The following is a 16,432-nucleotide window of genomic DNA, read 5'->3' as shown; positions in this document are numbered from 1 at the left end:
ACTTATTCATGGAGGACTTCTGTTACACGTCTCATGTAAGCAGAGATGAACCCTCTGTTTTGCTACAAAATACCTGCATGTTATTGTGATCAGAGAACCCCTTCCTTCAAAGTAAAGAAATAAATCTGTGGTTCTCAACCTTTTTTGGCTCGACCCTTTACGTCTATGAGCTGTAAGCAGTTCAACCATAGCAGGATGTTCCCTTCTCATATTGTTTCATCTGGATAGCTGTTGGAGGTAAATCTCTCTCAGAAAAAAAACATAATTTTCTCAATTAGCAATATTTTTCAATATTTTATCATCTTCTGTCCCCTTAGCTCCCAACCCCCAAACTTTGGAACTACAGTAATAAATTGCACTTTAACAACGGTAGGGGTGGAAATGCTGACATCAGTTAAGTGGGCTTACACTTTAACTCAGCCTAATGTAACCTCTCCTTTTCATTTTCAAGTCGCCCCTGAACTGGGACGGAGCCCTTTGTCGCAGCGGCTACGCCTGAAGGGCATATCGCACTTTACACTCTTTATGGGACAGAGGAGGCTCCAGTCAGCTGAGAACCAGAGCACATATAACACATATAGATGCCGACGCGTCCGCACACACACACAAAGACAGACACACTTATGTCTACAGCTGAGGACAAAGCACAGGCTGGCATGCACTCGCACACTGTGCTGCATAGACTCGTATCAGCACTAGTGCAATTATATCGGAGGATACTTCCGATGAAAATTCACACTGCTCTGTCCAAACGCATTCGTCACTCAGCGCGACATGCGTGGCTATTTCTGGCCACTTAGTGGACGCAGCAACTTTCTCTGGGGGTCACGGGGAGTTACGGGGGCTTTTTTTCTGGGAAAAGAGAGCAGCCTTCAGCAGCAGAGACAGACAGGAGCCCTAATCAGCCCCGACATGGAGTCCATCAGAACTTACTGAGAGGTTTGAGGATGCTGTTGCTGGCCTCGTCGTTGTTTTCTGTGTCCGACTTGTCAGAGGTGTTCTCCGTCAACTTCTCCTTTCTGTCCTTGTGGCCGGCCCTCCGACGGTGACGCCTCCGACGCCGGTAGCTCTTGGGCACGTGCACGCCAATGTAGATGGTGTGGTGACCTACACAAAGAAAACAAAAAGGATCAACTCTCTGACGAGAACATCCCGACAAAATGCAGACATCTACGATGCACTGAAAGTGCTTTCTGGAAAAAGACGATCGAAAATCACCAAATAAATAAAACCACTGCAGCGCTGCAAAATGAGTCAAACGCAACACCAACCCAAACACGATCTTGAACACTTCTCAGTCGGGATAAACGGGGAACATTCTCACATTCTCCAGAGAGCGCAGCAGAGCGGGGTGATGGAGGTTGCACTACACTGTCAAAACAAATATTTGGACAGAAGCAGAAGGAGGTTGTCGCAGTGAAGACGCCACTACTTGCACGATTACATCCAGCGTTATGCATGTTGGCACAACACCAACAGGACGTGCCATTTTACATGTAGTTGGGCGGTTTGGGGTCATTAAGCCAAGCAGACCAGACTGTTTGCTAATAACATGCCATTCAGATGGAATTCATGCCAACGTGCTATACATCCATTCTTCAAAGCCGGGGTCACCTGGCTGAGGTCAGCTGTCATGAAGAGGAGATCTTACTCCTCACATGCCTCAATCACACATTGTGTTAGTGTGTTCACACAAAGCACTGAGCCATATTGCAAACGTGCTTGAAAGATCTGAAGCTCCACTGGAAGTGGATTCGTCGGCATCAGGAACCGTTGCAGAAAAACTACATTAAGACCCGGTTTGGGACACTAAACCCACATTTCCACCAGGAAGTTCCTGTTCATTTTAGTCCCGGGTCTACCTTTCAGAAACTGTCCGGATCTGAGACCTACAACCTGGACCACCATTCTTGGTTTTCCTTCCTAAGCAGGGGGAAGGATATAAAAAGAACAAAAGGCTCTATGTGATCAGTGTCAAACGTCGGGTAGCCCTGAGCCAAGCACCGCACATGACCCAACCAGGAAGTGGCTGAACCCCTCAACACGACAAACAATGATCTCTCTTGAAGCACAACGGCGTTCATTATTCACTCGTACCACAATGTCTTGGGTTTTGTTTTTGGAGGGGGGGGGTCATCTAAATTCACTGACACTGACGTACACCGAGCTAAAGCTGAGCACGAGGGAGATCTAAAAGGTGAAGGGATACAACAGAGTCTTTCTGTCTGTGCTACGTTCTTTCTCAACAGGTTTCCAGGTGATTTTTCAGAGTGAGGTTAAACCAACACACTGAGCAGATATTGGCCTGCTGTTAAATACTGGATGTCATCCGCTAGTAGTTCTCTTGCAAACTACAAAGAAACACAAATTAGAAACATGCTATTAGTAAATGTTCAAAACTTGTGTTTCATATAATTTCGCTATAATATAGATACTTTGTCTCCCCCCCCATCCCTCCAAACTCCAGGAGAAAACAGACAAACGGTTGGAGCCGGACCTGCATCACCCACACCGGAGCTGCTGCGCTTTCGGCTTTTGGTTCAACAAAGATGGCGTCTGCCCCATGTTTATGGAAAAAACATAAAAACACTACTTCAATCGCACGCGGCTAAATCCCTGACGACCTCGTTAGACAAGAAGAATAGAAGGAAAACTTAATCTGCTCAAGGAAACAAAACTCCAAGTTGTTGAAAGTTCAGTCTGAGGATAACGGTAGATTAAATTGAGGATTGGCTCGATGAATAAACGTCATGTTGTAGATGTAGTTCACGCAGAATGTGTTTGTTCTTTTCAAAATCAAATCAAAAACAAATTGTTGTATCGGATTTGAGGGTGTTTTGGGTCTGATGGGGATATTTTTGTACTTCAACTGCTGATTATGTGCTTCAATCTTTAATAGCTGTGATTTGGCCCATGTATGCTGGATTATTCCTCTTCTCCACCATCCAAAAAAAGGTTAAATATTGTACTTTGTTCCTCTGCTTCATTTATCTGACAGCTTAAATTACACCACTTTATTTTTAAAATAAAGACAGCTTAACGACTTCACTTAAATGCCCCAGTATCATTATGTTATCTGTTACCTTCACACTGGTTCATGAAGTAAACAAGACTCGGGAGCAGATGGCTGGAAAGTGACAATAAAAAGAGAGCAGAGACATAGATGGACGGAAAGAAACAAAGACCACGGCGCTATTAGAGCTGATAGATGTGCAATAAAGCAGAGCGTGAAGACGTCTGCACAGGCTGGACGACAGCAAGAAAGAGAGGAGAGTGAAGGAATAAAAAATAGTCGAGTCAAGGAGCTGGAAAGGAAGATTTGCACAGTGCCAGAGCAGCTTTGTGCTACGACTTCCTCTTCTTTTTTTTGTGCCGAAGAAGAACGTCTTTTGGAGTTGCCTGTAAGCACAGACTGAAAGAAAGAAATATCCTTGTGTTCGCCGGGAGGCTTGTTTAGTTCGCTGGATTTTTGAGGAGAGGCAACGCCACCGCCAGTTCCCCCAGTAACCGCGCCGCTGGGACCTGCCCAGACCAGTAGGGAGGATGGCAACACGCCACGCAGCACCGACAGCATGCTAATGCAAAACAACCACTGTTTTTTTTTTTTTGGTTAAATTATTACACATCCTCTTTACTTCTGACTCAGCTATAAAATCCAAAATCTGGATTCTCACAGGAATGCAAACATGTGACCTGAGGTCACACCAGATGTGAGTGTTTACATGCAATCGTCTATCTTTGACACCGTCTGTGACGCAGAGTTCAGATACCAAATATTTAAGCTCGAGTGGAAAACACAGACTAATCTGTGTCAGATAAAAATAATAAAAGGCCACTGTACCAAAGCTCCTCTTGCAGACTTTTATCTTACACAATGTAAGAAATGTCATCTCTTTTTTATCAGTCTTTGAGTCGGTCTGTCGGACAGCGATAAAACATTAAAAAAATAAAAAATAAACGAGAGATAGATTCAGCAAGCAGACGAGGACACATGCAGACACAGCTGAGATGCTGCGTTACGCACAGGAAGTTAGAAAGATTAAAGCAGGGGTCAAGCTGAGGTGACACCTGACAAAATGTTGACCTGCATGAACGACACCGCTGTGCAAATTCCAGTGTTGACTCTGGTTTACGGATTCTAATCTTGTAACCAAGTTGCTTCGAGGATCACACCAGCAGCGTTGCCTGTTTCATTAATTTCCCACAAATCAGGTTTACAAACCACGCCGGGGTGTTGACGGCCCTTCTAGACGGCCACTGTCTTGTGTTCATTTCTCTATACAGCGCGTTACAAAATGATCAGCAGGCTTTTCAAGCTGGCTTTAGTGAAATCTATCACATCAGCTCCACATTCAATTTTGTTTAAGTTGCATCACCGCTGCATGGCAGGGCTGCACAATACATTTTAAGTTTTTTTTATTTTTTTTATTGTTATACCACCTGGGGTGATGAACACATCGATGCTGCACTCAGGGACTTTTTTTGAGTTAGTTAAAAAAGACCAGAACAACCTTTATTGGCCAATTCGTTTTTTTTACAAGGATTTTGATTTTATTTCCAAATAAAGTTAAGAATAAACAGGCCGGTTGTCTACAGAAGGGGTGAAGGAATATGTTTTCTATTATGTTAATATTTAATTAAAGAATGTTGGAAAATCGTTTCCTAATTTCTTAGATATTCAATATGATTAGATATCACTAGGCATATATTTTCCTCATATCATGCAGCCCTATTGCATAGTAATACAGTTTGATTTGCAACATTTGCGCTGCATTACGGTGCACTAATAATGAAAAAAATGCAGACTTGATGTTCACTGTTATGGATTACATAACTCATGTTTCAAGAGACTTGGATTTATATTTCACAGAAATTAATGGAAATCAATCGTTGCACGTAATGATACAGAAGTTAGGTATATAAAAATATTTATGTATGAAACTAAATCAGTGTTTTGTTCTCATTTTGTCTTGCAGCACTCAGATGTCTTCTTATAGAATAGAAGATACCTTTTCATCCTATTGGGGATTATTACTATCACTGCCTGTAGAATAATAGACTCATTCAGCTGCAGCCCCGGCGGTGTGAAACATATCAGATATTATATTATCAGCAGATAATATAAGTTTCCCCCCGTTCCTTTGTGTTGTCCTGTAGGGCTTTGAGGGGATTAGTGAGGTAAACACAGGGTGACATGCTCCGTGTTCTACATCGCTCTCGTGCCAGCTCGTTAAACAGGTAAGCGTCATGGTGTACCTGCCGGAAGTGTGAAATTTGGCCGCCTCTAAAAGGTTAAATGAGGTCCTTCCTGTTTCTTTAAATGCTGAGCCTTTTATTTGGAAAAGAACTATCAGAGGAACTGAAACAATAAATGATTGCTAAGTTTTAGGTAGCACAGTTCGACTCCCAAAATAGAGATTTGCTAACATCTGAGGGATCTTGGAAAAATATTTTTGTTGACATTTGGGTTTCTCCCGTTTCAGTCTACATCACACGGAAGGTAAAATGAACGTGAACTCACCCTCGGCCTCCTCCTCGTCGCAGACTTTCTTGAGTAAGGACGCCCCGCGGTCCAGCACCGCCTCATCCTCCATCCTGTAGTAGTAAAAGAGGAAGAAAGACTGCTCACACCTCTCCTCCAGAGACAACGTGGAGCCATAGCGCCTCGGCTCGTTCACCTGCAGTAAGTTTGGACTGGGGGTCAGTCTGGTGCTACTGGTGGCGCTCATGTCCGCCCATTAAAGACCCATGGATGAGGACGCGCCCTGTGACCACCTCGGAGCTCTGCGACAGCACCTTCAGATCGGCACCTCAAGCGAAGTGAACCACGCGCACCGTCCTTGAGGAGGGCAGGGCGCGTGGTCGATAGGTACGGTTTAATCTGGCGGAGGCGGGGGGGTGAGGGAGAGGACAGGAAGTCTCTGCTAATTGAGTGACTGGGGCTGGTCATGTGCAAAAAACAAAACCCTGAGACAGGAACCCAGTGAGATCTGGATCAGTCTCTCTGTCCACACTTCAACTGCAAGATACTGAATCAAGGGGTTTCATTAATAAAACATTTTTAAAAAACATCTGAAAAAGTACCAGTTGGTGTTGTGTCTAATCAGTCGCACGCCCACACACACTACAAAGCCTCTCCATCTGGTCGGTAATGCCTGTCACCCCCCCTCCACCTAAGAAACAAGTGGGGCATCACATGTCTGTCTACTCATCCGCCCTTACAGGATTACGCCAGCTTTACTTAAATGACCACACACACACACGCACACACACACACACACACACACACACACACACACACACACACACATCAAACAAACCGTGTTTCCCAACAGACATCGACGTGAAGGAGGATTGGGGAAAATGTTTCTTTCGGGCCGGCCCCCGCGGCTGGAAGGAAGTTTTGTTTGTTTGTTTCTGTGGTGGGGGCAATACAGTACATACTGTCGCTCAGCTGCTCGCATCGGAATCGAGAAATCACAGCAGTCGTTGACACCAACGGCTCACTGACGTGTTAAACTTTGTCAGGACGCTGTCAAGGCGTAAAAGCCCAAATCAGTCACCGACAAACGCCACGTCACAATAATACTGGAAATGCTTAAGCCCCGGGTTTATCCTAATGGGATCACAGACAAATAGGTTTTTTTTTTTTTAAACAATCGTAACATTTCTTGTTGTTTCGCTACAGATTAGTTGAAAGGTTCACAATTATCCTGATATTAATTATTTTTTACTATAAATAAACAAGTGATATTGAGTCAGATTTGGCCACAGAAAATCAGAGCTTGCCTGACAATATTAGTATTGATGAATATTAATATAAGCAGTTATAGTTGTAGGAGAAGATTCATTAGTGTTGATTGTTTGTCATATCACATAGACAATTATGTTGATTGTTGATCATATTGTCGTTTTATGAGGCATAAATGTAATATTGCGGGTGTCTGGTAACTCCTTCAATTGAGAAGATTAACATTTGATGCCATAACGTCAATAACACCTTCATTAATGTTCAACTTAATTAATTCTCGATCAAAGTGGGCTGGACGGTGTGGGCGCAGTAAAATGGTGGGGGGCGCCCTGGTCACAGAGGTCTTCAGAGGTCAAAGGTCAGCTACCAAACGGTATTCTTCCAGCTGGTTGGGATTCAGCTACCTTCTCTGCATCGTGACCTTCACGCCACGTCTACCGACAGGTTCAGTTCATCCTTTTCATGTTTTAAAAAGTTACACAGACAAAACATTCTATGCAATCAGATTATTTTTGTTAACACTTGCCGGTGGTTTTGTCCAGCCACCCTATGAAAAAAAACCCTCCCAACAACACTTCTAAAGTAACGCAGAACACTGGAACTCGCCCTGTGTTTGTTTGTCAATTATTCTGGAAATAAAGCTGCTCAAGTTTGTTTTTTGTGTCATTTTCCAGAACACACTGACACTTCCAATACGTGTGTTTTACTGACCTATATACCTATTTTTTTGTCTTTCCTATGATAAAAAAAGTAAAAAAATGACCTTCAGATTCTAGAGAAAGTTTTTGCTCCCAACTGAACATTCATTCTAAAGCATTTAATATGACCTGAAATTCAAATGCAGTATGCTGTTTGAAACCTCAAAAGCTTGTCTTATCATCTTATCAAGCTTTAACTCTGATGTGTAACTCTGGGTCGACGTGATCCTTTCACACTTTTATCTCTGGACTTCACCAGCTTTCCTCTATTGCCGGCCTTCCTACCTCCTCCGTTGCCACCTATGGAACGATCTCGGACATAACAGGCCAAACTCTGCTCTCCTCTGAGCCGACCGCCCACGCAGGTCTGCACCCAAGTTGTATTACTACACTGAACTCTATGAGACATTGTGAGACTTACTTAAATGTTTAAATGTTTATGCTTCAGACATAATGTGAGAAGTAGAACATCCTTGCCGTTGCATACAACATTTTTAATGTTTAATTTCTGATTTAAAAAAACCTGCTTGTAGACCTTTTTAAAAATATATATTTTATGTACCTGTCCCCTTTGCACCGTTTTGTTAGTTTCAACCTGAGAAACGGATGTCCTACATTACCCATAATTCCTTAATCACTCCTTAATTTAAAACATTGCACAGCAGATCATTTACAACATATCTTTTCCAACACGCTTCTGCCTGCAGATTGTTAGGTTTCCCTGCATGAAGGTCACATGTATCGTTTCCCAAAGTTTTGCACTAGAATTAATTAGTGAAAAGAGTTTAAATTTAGTTTGAAGCAAAACGATCCGAATAAACCCTAGCAGGGAATGACTGGGAGGCCTTTCAGTAGCAGAATGTAAAAAGTAATATAAACTAACTGACACGAGTTACTGTTTTATTGTGGTTTTGATATTCTACTAAATTTAAAGAATACACTGTAAATCGACAAGAGAATATCAGTTAAGGTTAACAAACTCTCTCTCCCTCACTCTTTAAAGTGCAGAGTGAAATAGGCTACAATTAGTGAATGATTATGATTATTAACAGGAAATATCGACATCTTTTTGACACCATGAGGACAAAAAAAGAACCAAAAGGGAAACCGAGGAATGCAAATGACATTTACAACACCTGTCCTTATTAGAGTGTAAAAATATTTCTCAGTGGATTTTTCATTGAATGAATAATCAAAGGCATTCCTGTATTGATAATGAATAGCTTAACCCTAAAACAATCTTATTAGAAGTTGTGCAAGCAATCAAAACTTGACAAGCTGTTACTTTGCACTCCTGATTGTATATGAGCAGCTATCAGTCTTTCACTTCATAGATAACCTATCAGTCTGCCTGTCCTTGCAGGGCCGACAGTAATCTGCATGTAGCTAATGTTCACTATCTGTTTGGGGCGGCGAGTGTCCTTTAGTCCGTACCGAGCTGATGCAACTGTCAACTGTGTATCCAAAGCATGGAAACGTCAAACAGCCTGAAGGCATCCGTCTGTGTCATGATGACATACATGCATCTCCTGCAGTCATCGCGATGTGAATAAACGTGTGCGGGTCATCCATCTGGTTATCCTGCACACAGTTCAAACTCCTCACGCAGTGAAGGCAGAATGTCGTCAGATATCACATTTCACTGAACCTCGGAAGGGTTTTCTCCACACAATGAAAAGGAGGCGTGCGGTTTTTCTTTTGGGAGATGTGTGGCTTTCTTCTGACAGCAGACTTCACTGTGCATGAGGCAGAGATGCAAAGCTTTGCTTCTCGTAAATAGTCGCGCAAACCACACCAGAAGGTTCCCACTGTTAACCTTACATGAATCAGGGTCACGTGGAAATTGCAGTTCCAAATTCATCATGAGAAATCTTTTTAAATCACTCAATTATTGCTATTTTGTCTGTTTTTACTAATTTCCCGTTTTCTACCCATTGTTGGCCTTTTGCACCCATTTACAGCTATTTGGATACCAGCGTCATTAAGGCAACAGATTCACACGATCCAGACGATTGAATTAGTTAATGGAGCGCGTATTCTGCATCAGCGGGGCCGAACTCTTGATGATGACATGCTGACAGCAACAAGAAACCGCAAATTAACAACGACACAGTGTCACCTGGGTTGCTCATTGCCCTCAAGTTAAAAGATCTATAGCCCGGTTTGGTCGTAGTCCTCTTTCATAGATGCATCGATAAAGCCTGTTTAGTAACAAAGCTGTGATTGTGCAGCATCCACATACGCACAATCATATGTGAGGTATTCCTACACGGCTAGGATCCGTGCAAAGCAATTAGAGGGCTGACATGTCTTTTTTACGCTTAAAGTTTAACAAGTTCAGACTTTAAATGACCTTTAAGGAGCGTGTTAACATCCAGCTCTGTGGGGGGTTCCTCGTGTTATAACACGCCAGCCTCATTACCAAACCACTTGTTCCTGAAGTGCACCTGATCTTTACGCATTCATTGCTCCTTATAATAAGCACCAGCACCTTTTTGCAGGCTAATCTGCACACAGGTGTGTCGTCCTCAATGTATTTAAAAAAAGGTCAAGTAGCTCAGAGTGAAAATCAATTCATTATAGCCTGTGGAAGTCACTTACTTCTTGCCGCTGCTCATCTCTGCGGGTTGCGTGTGATAAATCTCCTTAGTGAATGTGCCGAGCAGAGCGGATCACCAGAGCGGCTGCTGATGCTTGACCTGACAAAGCAACACACGGAGGGGTCACTCCTCTGCTCTCTTGTGGACGCGAGACACATTCAAATACACATTCAGAGTCCTTCACAACAATGAAGTGCATGGCTGAAAGGAAAGTGTCTAATGTGACAATAACCACCCAGCAAAAGTGTCATAGTGAGACTTGTTATGGGCTCTGCTTTAGGTCCAAAAATCCATCATTTATTTGATTATTTTAAAACATAATACAGCAAATAATATCACATTAGGGCTGCAGGAACACTTACATTTTTGTTAAAGAAAAATATGATAAATATGATCTCTTTGGGAACAATCCAACAGCAGTGATCCTGTGATCAATGTCTGGACACATCACAGAACATGATGAAGCATCAACATTAACATGATGCATTTGCTGAGATTCCTCAACAGCATCATAAATCAGCTAACCGACCCAAAGAAATAACCAAAACAAAAACACGTGTGATAAATAAGTTAATCGTGTGATAACTATTTTTTATTTTATTTAAGTCCCTCCAAGGAGACCTGGCCAAGACAGGTTGCCAGTTACAGATTGAAAAGACAAGTGACAATACATGGAAACGTACCGGTATAATAAAAACAGTTAGTTTCTGATATACATGTTGGACTAGACACACATGACGATTTGGAAAAACACATTAAAAAAGGTGACACAAAGCACGAGAAAAAGTCGCTGAGGTCCCTGAAGGCACCTGCAAATTGAATAGAAATGTTACGCACGAGACGCCTTGGGCGCGCGCACACACGAGGCCTGGAGGAGGAGAAGAAGAAACGCAGACAGACTTCGAGGAGGAGTGAAGGACTCACCGCTGTGGCTTCTGTGCGTTGTGGGCTCTCGGTGTCTTGGTGTCACCCCTGCAGTGGCGGGCAGGTGAAGTAGTCTTACCTCCGCAGCTCGGGGAAGTTTGTATGAGGCATCGTCCGCGGCGACTCGCGCTCTGCACGCCGCCGCCTCTATCCGCCGCTGGACCGTCCTTCCGTCAACGCCACTCCTCCGGTGGGAGGTCAGACCTGCTGCACGGCTGCACCAGCATCACCCGAGGTCACCGCGCAGCCACGGGGCCAATTTAGTCAGCAATCTGCGGGCGTCATTAAAAAACACACAGAATGAGAACAAGTTAAAATAAATTATACATAATTAGAAAAAATATATATTTAAATGTCATATATATTATCGTCTATATATATTTGTTGGCTCTCACCAGTAAAACTTATTAAAAAATATATATATAACATCAAATATTTTGTCCATGAAGCTATTTGCATTTAATGACATATTATTTTTAATCCCAAATTATACAAAGAAAGCATCCCTGTAGTATTCCACGGATATTTTTGTCCAGCATCTGTCTACAATGTTTTGCAGGATTACTGAAGTTACTTTTTATGACACAATTGCTGGCATTGTTTGTCTTTTGAATCTACAGCGCCCTCTGCTGGAGACAAGGTTCACTGTCGTTACCTTCATGCCAGAAATTATACAGTGACCTTTTTAATCATCTGCAATATAACAGGTGCAACAGCAATCAGCTTTAAATGGAGTTGATTAGATGGTTGTGTCTGTGATTTGTATTCAAATAATGTCTGTATTATGATTTAAAAGACGGAAATGATCTGATTATACTTAGCTGGACCATAAATAAAAGAAAAGATACGATCTGTTGGGATAATTTCACACCACAATTATTCAGGTGCTTATAAACAAATTAACTTTTCCACTCATACACTAAGAAAGCCATGTTTTTAGCTCCACAGTGGCCCTTTAAGGCTATCCATCCATTTCAGGCTCATTTATTTATTTATTATTTCAGGACAATGCACGTTGATGGCTAATTTCCATCTGTAGTCCAAATTAGGCAGGTTGATGTTGATGTACAGAAAAAACAGAAGATATACATAGTAAAACTAGCTATACAAAACAGCAAGAAACAGAAAAAAAGAAAAAACAGGACATTCATTTATATGTTTAGATGCGGTTGCAAGTTTGGTTAGCTCTAAGCCACGCCTTAGCGTGGCTCTTGAAGGTGGAGAACAAAGCAATCAGCTAATTAATCCATAATAAAAAATAATATACTTGAAGTACATTTTCCTTATTATACTTACACGCTTTTACACATTTTCAATGAAGGACTTTCACTTGTATAGAAATGATCTGAATACTTCATCCACCCCTGCTGTGACAAGTCCATTTATTGCTACTTTTTAGCTCTGGTTTGATCTCCACCAAGATAGTTCCTCAGCTGCTCTCTATGTGTTTTACTTCATCCACCATGCAGTGGCTTGTGTCTTATAAACCTGCTGAAGCTCGATTGACGGGTTTATTGGAGCTTGTTTTCTGAAAACAGCTGCCTGCTGACAGCGGCGAGACTGAACGCTTCAATAAATGAGCCATAACATCAAAACAATGAGCTAAATGAGGCCAATAATAAGTTTCATATAGTGCGATGCCTCTCTTTGGTTTGATGAAAATGTTTTTAAAATACTCATTTGAGAAGCTTAAATACATTTTAGATGGGAACAGAGCTGGGCTTTAATATAATTTTTGGTGGAGTCAAATTAGGTTATTGGTCCTAGATGTCTTAATCTGTATGCAATACAAACGTTGCGTTGAGCTGTGATGTGTTCATATTCCAATCATAATATTGGTTCAGAAAAGTATTTTTCAATAGAAAAGAAGCGTGCAGTGATGCCATTAATGTTCAATTGCTGAAAAGCATGAAACCTTGTGTTCGGTGTTATGTAACACTCAGACGTGACCGAGACATCTTGGCAGCTCTTTGAATGTCTGCAGACTAACCTTGGTTGCTGTGTAACATTTTTATCTCTGACACAGCAGTGAGCTCATGTTTTTCAAACTTGAACTGGATTATATTCAGTAACATTTAACTTGAAAGAAAGTCAAGTTTGAATATTACTCGATGTTTAATGTTTCATCCGCAGTAAAGTGGCTGACACCTGATTCTTTTTGGAAAGTTAGGGGCTATTGCCACAACATCACCCGGAGAGTCATGTCACTTTGCTGTCTGTCTGTCTGCCTGCCTGCCTGCCTGTCTGTCTGTCTGTCTGTCTGTCTGTCTGTCTGTCTGTCTGCCTGTCTGTCTGTCTGCCTGTCTGTCTGTCTGTCAGCACTTTCTAACCTGATTTGATATCTGCTTTATTTCTCAAAAGTCCTGCAGATACAAATATTTTACTAGTTTACAAACAAGGTATTTAATTAGGTCATTTCATACTACAGAGAAGAAGTACATTTTCTATTAATATTTGTATTTCAAGAAGATCACAAATGATTTGGTTGTTATTAAATAATAATCAGTTATATGAAGCAGAATTTGAGCATAAGTCAAAGACTGCTATATGATTTCTTAAACAGTTGATCATATATAAAAGTCCATTTAATATGCAGAAACGATGGCTATTTAAAGATTAAACAAAACAGTTTCACCTGAACATCATGGCGGACGTTAAAATTGCTTTGATGTGCTGTTTCCTTCGCTATACTTATATTTTCCAGGGTTGAAATTTGTTCTCAAAACAACTTTTTCTGTTTTTAATCAAAACACAAAATATTGTTACGGCTAACATCAGTGCATCCTAACTGAGACGCATGTAATTGTCCCTCATAGATGAGTGTATAATGCAAAACAGCTGCTGTTTTACACATTCAACCCCAAGCATGTCAGTTTTTCCACGTTTTCCACCACAGGCGACAAGTTTCTATTTGTGGAAAAAAGAGGCAACAAAGTCGAGAGAGACGACTCACAGTTCCCACAGCTTTACTTCAAATTCAATTTTGAAACATAAAGTATTCGACTTCATTTCACTTCAAGGATATGAAAGGTATTTGCATCAGCTTTTTGGCCCTTTGTAGTTTGAGATGCATTCGACTATCTGCTGCTTCTGTTTTCATCCCTGTTGTCTTTCCACAGGGTTTTATTTGGTGCCAGCTCATGTCTTTGATGTAAAATTGTTCCGGGAAATGTACTTCTACCTCGCACCTTGCTCTGAAATTCCTCAGGCCACACCATGACATTAAAAAAGGGCAAAATTGTATAAGATTATATTATTAAGTTTCCAAAATATGCTAAATCCAAAATTCATGGCATATCCTCCACATGGCTCTCAACATGGTGAGGGCTGAGCAGGCAGCTAGCAGCTAACAAATCAATAAATTAGCAAGAACTTTTGAAAGAATACCCTGGAGACTTCTGTGACAGATAACCATCAGTAAAACCTGGAATAAACCCAAACAGGAAGTCAGAGGTCAGGCACGATGAATGGAGATGGAAATGGGGAGGGAAAGCCTGAAGGAAAAATCACAATTATAAGCAGCTCACGATAACACTACTGTCCTGATCAGTAATATATGCATCTTGTTTAGATCAGAGAGAAAGTGTGGCATGTTTTAATGTGTATGTTAGCAGTTGGGCAGATGTTCGCATACAGATGTGAGGTTTCAGTGTACAGTAAGTTATGTGGCAGAGGTCTGTGAGGAGAAACAGCCTCTTCTGAGCCTCCTGCTGTGACCTGTAGTGACCTGATGACTGTGTTGAGCGGAAAACTAAATCTGGGAACATATTTTCAGGTTGTATATTTTAGGACTCGCGGTTGTTTCATTTCCTATTAATGCTAACTTCTGCAAAAAGAAGCAAGTCTTTTATATATTATTTTTAAATGAAGTGTCTGCCCACATAATACAAATAAAAAGGATGTTTGTGCTATCAACCAAATCCTCATCTCAGCACGCTAACATGCTTGCATCAACAATGCAAAAATGCTGATGTTCACCATAATCCCCTCTAGCGTGATAGCCTAACATTTTTGACTTAGCACCACACACAAAGTACAGTTGTGAAATATTCCCAGAGACATTCATTTTGAAGATACTAAGTTTCAAACCAAAGATTTGTACATATTCTTTTGTTGTACCTGATCATGTTATTGTTACTATAATTATTGGAAATTCTTGCAGAGACATTTAATTCAAAACCACAAATAACCTCACTGTGGTGCTAAAGGAAAAATCAGGGGATTAACAAAGTCACATAGACTTAGAAAAGATACAAATAATCTACATTAAAAAGAAATTGATTTGTTGTGTGTTATTAAAGGGGGATACCTGAGGTACACACTTTATTGCCAAAAGTATTCACTCACCCATCCAAATAATTGAAATCAGGTGTTCCAATCACTTCCATGGCCACACAGGTGTATAAAAGCAAGCACCTAGACATGCAGACTGTTTCTACAAACATTTGTGAAAGAACAGGTCGCTCTCAGGGGCTCAGTGAATTCCAGCGTGGTACTGTGATAGGACGCCGCCTGTGCAACAAGTCCAGTCGTGAAACGTCCTCGCTCCTAAATATTCCAGTCAACTGTCTTGGATTGGGATTATAACACAGTGGAAGCAATTGGGAACGACAGCAACTCAGCCACGAAGTAGGTGGTAGTAGTAGTGGTAGGCCACGTAAAATGGCGGGGCGAGGTCAGCAGATGCTGAGGCGTATAGTGCACAGAGGTTGTCAATTTTCTGCAGAGTCAATCGCTACAGACCTCCAAATTTCATGTGGCCTTCAGATTAGCTCAAGAACAGTGCATAGAGTTCAAGTGCAAGGCAAAGTGTCGGATACAGTGGTGTAAAGCACGCAACCACTGGACTCTAGAGCAGTGGAGACGCGTTCTCTGGAGTGACCAATCATGCTTCTCCATCTGGCAATCTGATGGATGAGTCTGGGTTTGGCGGTTGCCAGGACAACGGTACTTGTCTGACTGCATTGTGCCACGTGTAAAGTTTGGTGGAGGGGGATTATGGTGTGGGGTTGTTTTTCAGGAGTTGGGCTTGGCCCCTTAGTTCCAGTGAAAGGAACTCTGAATGCTTCAGCATACCAAGAGATGTTGGACAATTCCATGCTCCCAACTTCGTGGAACAGTTTGGGGACGACCCCTTCCTGTTCCAACATGACTGTACACCAGTGCACAAAGCAAGGTCCATAAAGACATGGAGGAGAGAGTCTGGTGTGGATGAACTTGACTGGCCTGCACAGAGTCCTGACCTCAACCAGATAGAACACCTTTGGGATGAATTAGAGTGGAGACTGAGAGCCAGGCCTTCCATCCAACATCAGTGTGTGACCTCACTCATCTCTATGTGAATTTCCTTTGTCACAGATTAACAGTATTATGAAAACTACAACACTGACTCAGTTAGTCGGTTTCACAGATTGTGAGGAATGCCTGTTAAGACCTTCATGGGCCAATGCATGTACACT

At 41.8% G+C, this 16,432-nt stretch overlaps 1 protein-coding gene across 3 annotated transcripts in view; it reads right to left on the bottom strand.

Moving 5' to 3' along the window:
• slc4a4a (solute carrier family 4 member 4a) overlaps positions 1-11,120 on the bottom strand; it is a 50,949-nt gene extending 39,829 nt beyond the window's left edge. For 2 of the 3 annotated variants that reach the window (XM_084024857.1, XM_084024855.1), the window contains exons 1-2: positions 5,522-5,609; positions 934-1,107 (exon numbers count right to left, since the gene is read on the bottom strand). In XM_084024857.1, the coding sequence (XP_083880983.1) occupies positions 934-1,107; positions 5,522-5,594 (247 nt within the window). In that variant the 5' untranslated portion in view covers positions 5,595-5,609. Of the gene's footprint in view, positions 1-933; positions 1,108-5,521; positions 5,610-10,050; positions 10,149-10,973 lie in introns of those variants that run through there. The other variant, XM_084024856.1, reaches the window with a different exon arrangement.
• Between the last annotated feature and the right edge of the window lie 5,312 nt (positions 11,121-16,432).

Source organism: Eutrigla gurnardus (genome assembly GCF_963514095.1).
Source record: "Eutrigla gurnardus genome assembly, chromosome: 13".
Lineage (NCBI taxonomy): Eukaryota > Metazoa > Chordata > Actinopteri > Perciformes > Triglidae > Eutrigla > Eutrigla gurnardus.
The sequence above is the reverse complement of the archived record's forward strand: the minus strand, read 5'-3'. Positions and strand labels throughout refer to the sequence as shown.